This window comes from Eutrema salsugineum, unplaced genomic scaffold (assembly GCF_000478725.1).
Source record: "Eutrema salsugineum unplaced genomic scaffold, Eutsalg1_0 scaffold_4, whole genome shotgun sequence".
Classification (NCBI taxonomy): Eukaryota; Viridiplantae; Streptophyta; class Magnoliopsida; order Brassicales; family Brassicaceae; genus Eutrema; species Eutrema salsugineum.
This window is the reverse complement of record NW_006256686.1, coordinates 10,025,326-10,029,475: the sequence shown is the minus strand read 5'-3', so window position 1 is coordinate 10,029,475 and position 4,150 is coordinate 10,025,326. Positions and strand designations below refer to the sequence as shown.

The window sequence follows — 4,150 nt, the reverse complement described above, 5'->3', positions numbered from 1 at the left end:
TGTTTCCTATTTAAAGAAGGAGTTGGGCCCAAACGTTTCCAAGGAAGCCCAAAACGTGTCTTAGAGATATATATAGGATTTTTATTCCCTTTTTACGATAACCTTAGATTTTTGAGAGAGAGATACTCTGAGTTTTCGGCTTTTGCGATTTCTGAGCTTTTGGGGAGACAAGTCTGAAACTCTGTTCCGGAGAGAGAAGATTTCGAACCCCTGTCTATTAATCTATTATTTCTTTTCTGCAATCTATTCATTCATGTTTATTGCTTCAATCTTCATGTCTGAGTAGTTTGTTTGTTAGGTTTAGGGTTCTCATAAAGGATTTTCTCTGGATGTTTAATTAATTGATTTAGTTAGGGTTCATAATCTATTTAGTTCTTCACCATAGGTTGTTCTTAAAGCTAATTCTGGACTGGCCACCTAGAACTTAGATCTTAGGTTAATTGATTGACACGGAAGTGTAATTGAATAACTGGAAAGAACCTAGGGTGAGCAAAGTAGCTATTCGCAAAGGAATTTGGTTTAGATACTTTGTGAACATATCGAACTTGTGCATTAAAGCTGGTTTAAATCTGTAGGATTTGCAAAGGAATTTGGAATTCTAGGATTTTAACTTAGATAATTCTCACAACGGAAGTTGGTTAATTATAATTCTGTGATTCGAGTTCAAGAACCGTGCTTAAACATGAACCCTGATTAATCGATTGTTCAGCATTCATTGATCTCCTGAGAAACGCCCTAAGCCTAATCTCCATCCATCTGAATCTTACAAACCGTTTTTATTGCTGCTTAGTCTAATTCTGTTGCATTGCTGTTTATTTACAATATTTCTGCTTAGCGTAACTCCATCTACACAAGGTTTATTGAGTGATTTCTTGTCTCTGTGGTTCGACCCCTAGATACTACAACTGCACATCTGTGCTCTTGCAGAGTAGCTTAGGGATTAAACTTTGAGCAGATCAAGTTTTGGCGCCGTTGCCGGGGACTTGATTTCGCCATTAAACCTAGTTTTTGAGTTTCGACCTAGTGTCGAGCGACACCACTTGTGGTGTCGCGCGACACCTTTCTTTTTATAGCCTAATTTACTTATTTTGTTTTCTCTCTTTGTTTTTGGTGTTTCAGGTTTATGCATACTCGTGGAACCAGAAGCAACAAGGACATCCCGCTAGTGAATTTGAGCAACGAAGAGCTAGCTGAGTTAGAGCGAACGAACAGGAAAGCAAGAGATCCGACAATGATGGAAAACGCCAATGGACTTGTTCGTGATGATGATGGAATCTGGAGAGAGCAAGAGGGTCATGTGTGCAATGCGAGAGGCCAAAGGCTTGATGGATATGGTAACATCATTCCACCAGCACCTTTACCAGTGGATGTTGTTGACCAGAATCCACCACCTGAACCGCGTGGGAATGCTGTGATCGTTCCACATCAGAGGAACGCTCCAGAAGATCGGAATGTGAGGGAACCTGCACCTGCAGCTGGTCGTGGACGAACACTTGGAGATTACAACAGGCCTGAGCAGTTCTATGCAAATCGTTCTGCGATTCGCGCCCCTGCGTTTCAAAGAAACGATTTTGAGCTGAAGCCTGTGTACTACATTCTTGTTGGTCAGCACCCCTTTCAAGGCCACTCACATGAGCACCCTATGGATCACAACGAGAGGTTTGAGGACTTGGTCACCAGCATCAAGTACAATGGAGTGTCCAATGATTTCCTCCTCTGCAAGCTATTTCCTTATTCTCTTGCTGGAGAAGCAGCTAACTGGTTGAAGCAGTTGGAGCCAGGATCACTCACTACTTGGGAAGAGACCAGGAATGCTTTCCTGCACAACTTCTTCGATGATGCTAGGTCTGAGGAGTTGAGGACGAAAATTTCGACCTTCTCTCAGGAACCAACTGAAGCGTTCAAAGCTTCCTGGGTGCGATTCAAATCGTACCAGCGAGACTGTCCCCATCATGGCTTCAGCGATGTGCAGCTGTTAGGTATCTTCTTCAGAGGTATTGATTGGAGGTATCAAATGGCTCTTGATGCAGCGAGCAATGGAAACTTCAACACCAGATACCCAGACGAAGCTGTTGAGCTCATCGAAAACTTGGCATCTAGCAATAGAACCAAGAATGCAGACTATCAGCGAAGGAAGCAGGCTGGGAACATGGATGGATCGCAAATTGCTGAGGTGAAGGCTAAGCTTGACTCTGTGCATAGTCTTCTTGTGGGTAAGAAATCTGTCAGATACCCTGCAGGAGTTCAGAATTTCGGACCAGATGAAGCTTTTGTGGAAGAGGATGTTAACTTCATCAATGGAGCTGGATTTCAGGGTCAGAGATTTGGTACTCAGCAAGGGAACACAAATTACAATGGAAATAATCAGAGGAGTACCTTCACAGGTAATCATAACTCTTATGGTTACAGCTCCAAACCTCAGTACCAGACATCATACTCCAACAACAATTTTTCAAGGAACTATGGTTCTCCTCCTACTCAAACTCCTGATAATGAGGTGAAGTCTCTGCTGGAACAGATCTTGGAAGGTCAGCAGAAGATGACTGTGGATTTCAATGGGAAGGTTGATGCTCTGTATCTGGATCTGAATGGAAAAATCAAAGCTCTGAACACTCATGTGAAAAAGCTTGATACTCAGGTTGCTCAGACTGCAGAGTCTGTAAAAAGGCAAGAAGGATTCCTTCCTGGGAAGACTGATACCAATCCTAGGCATTACTGCAGTGCCATCTCGTTAAGAAGTGGTAAAAAGTTGACTCCTGTGCTGAAAAAGGGTGTTTCTGAGGATGAAATCGTGGAGTTGGACGAATCTGAAGAAAAAATTTCGAAGTTGCAGAGCCAGTGTCGAGCGACACCACAACCAGTGTCGCGCGTCACCAATTGCAGAGCAAAGCTGATATTGCTCAAAGTCCGAAATCTGCTGAAGAAAGAGTCTACAAACCTAAGGTTCCTTACCCAAGGAGTCCTAGGAAGTCCAAGCAGGAGATAGATGATGCCAGATGCAAGGCTTTGATGGAGAAACTTGTGCTTGAGATTCCTTTGGTTGATGCTGTGAAGATTGCTCCTACTCTCAGACACTATGTGAAAAAGATGGTGACTAATAATCTTAGTCATGAGGAAGGAGTGATGATGATCTCTGAACAGGTCAGTGCTGTGATTCAGAATAAGATTCCAGAGAAACTCTCAGACCCAGGAAGCTTTGTTTTGGACTGCTCTATCTTCTCTGAGAGATTCAAGAGATCGCTGTGTGATCTTGGTTCGAGTGTCAACCTAATACCATACTCTGTAGCTGTTAGCCTTGGGATGACTGACTTCAAGCCAACTAAGATCTCTCTAATCCTAGAAGATCGATCTAAAAGAATCCCAAATGGTATCTTGGAGGATGTTCCGATTAAAGTTGGTGATTGCATGATTCCTACAGATTTCGTGGTTCTGGAATATGGAGAGGAACCCAAAGATCCTCTTATCCTGGGAAGGTCGTTTTTAGCTACAGCTGGAGCAGTAATTGATGTCAAGCATGGTAACCTTGATCTCCACCTGGGAGATACCATCATGACTTTCAAGATGGAGAAGCTGAAGGATCCCACCATAGATGGTCAGACATTCCAAGTCAGTGCAATACCTGAAGTGATAGTTGGAGATCAGAACGTGTTTGATGCTGAGATGGTGAGAGATCAATCTGAGTTGACGAAAACGTCTACAGAACCAGTGACTACTGTTGATCAGGAAGCTCCAAACATTGCACTCCATCCATCTCCACCAAAGCAAAGGTTGAAGCCACCCAAACACAGATCTCACCCTGGTGCTATTCCTGTATTCCTTGGACGACCTCATGCGCACAACGTTTACACACCACCATGGATGAGACGAATTTCACAGAGGCACTCTTTGCCACTGTCTGATCCACCAGATGCATAGTCTATCCATAGTCAAGCTAATGACTTAAAACAAGCGCTTGGTGGAAGGCAATCCACTGGTAAGTCTGTACATATGTCTTTTTGTTTCAGCTGATTTTCGTTTTTCGTTTTCGTGTTTTTAGGTGAAGCAGAGCCTGGTGTCGAGCGACACCACAATCGGTGTTGCTTGTCACTTGCTTCTGTGAAAAAAAAAAAAAAAAGGAAATCAGGTAACCGGAGTCAAACCAGAAATTCGG

The 4,150-nt window shown here is 43.2% G+C and overlaps 1 protein-coding gene across 1 annotated transcript; it reads left to right on the top strand.

The window, feature by feature from the left end:
• The first annotated feature begins 1,247 nt into the window (after positions 1 to 1,247).
• On the top strand, positions 1,248 to 3,915 carry LOC112084493. Its single transcript, XM_024153641.1, has 5 exons — positions 1,248 to 1,334; positions 1,382 to 1,525; positions 1,610 to 1,672; positions 1,772 to 2,741; positions 2,834 to 3,915. Exons 1-5 carry the CDS (start codon positions 1,248 to 1,250, stop codon positions 3,913 to 3,915), a joined length of 2,346 nt encoding a protein of 781 aa, XP_024009409.1.
• The last annotated feature ends 235 nt before the right edge of the window (positions 3,916 to 4,150 follow it).

Bases quoted from the DNA above. Each gene is read 5' to 3' on its own strand.
- LOC112084493 (XM_024153641.1), top strand. From the start codon at position 1,248: ATGGACTTGTTCGTGATGATGATGGAATCTGGAGAGAGCAAGAGGGTC. The intron at 1,335-1,381 runs GTAACATCATTC...GTTGTTGACCAG, and splicing joins CCAAAGGCTTGATGGATATG to AATCCACCACCTGAACCGCG. The intron at 2,742-2,833 runs GTAAAAAGTTGA...TCGAAGTTGCAG, and splicing joins TGCCATCTCGTTAAGAAGTG to AGCCAGTGTCGAGCGACACC.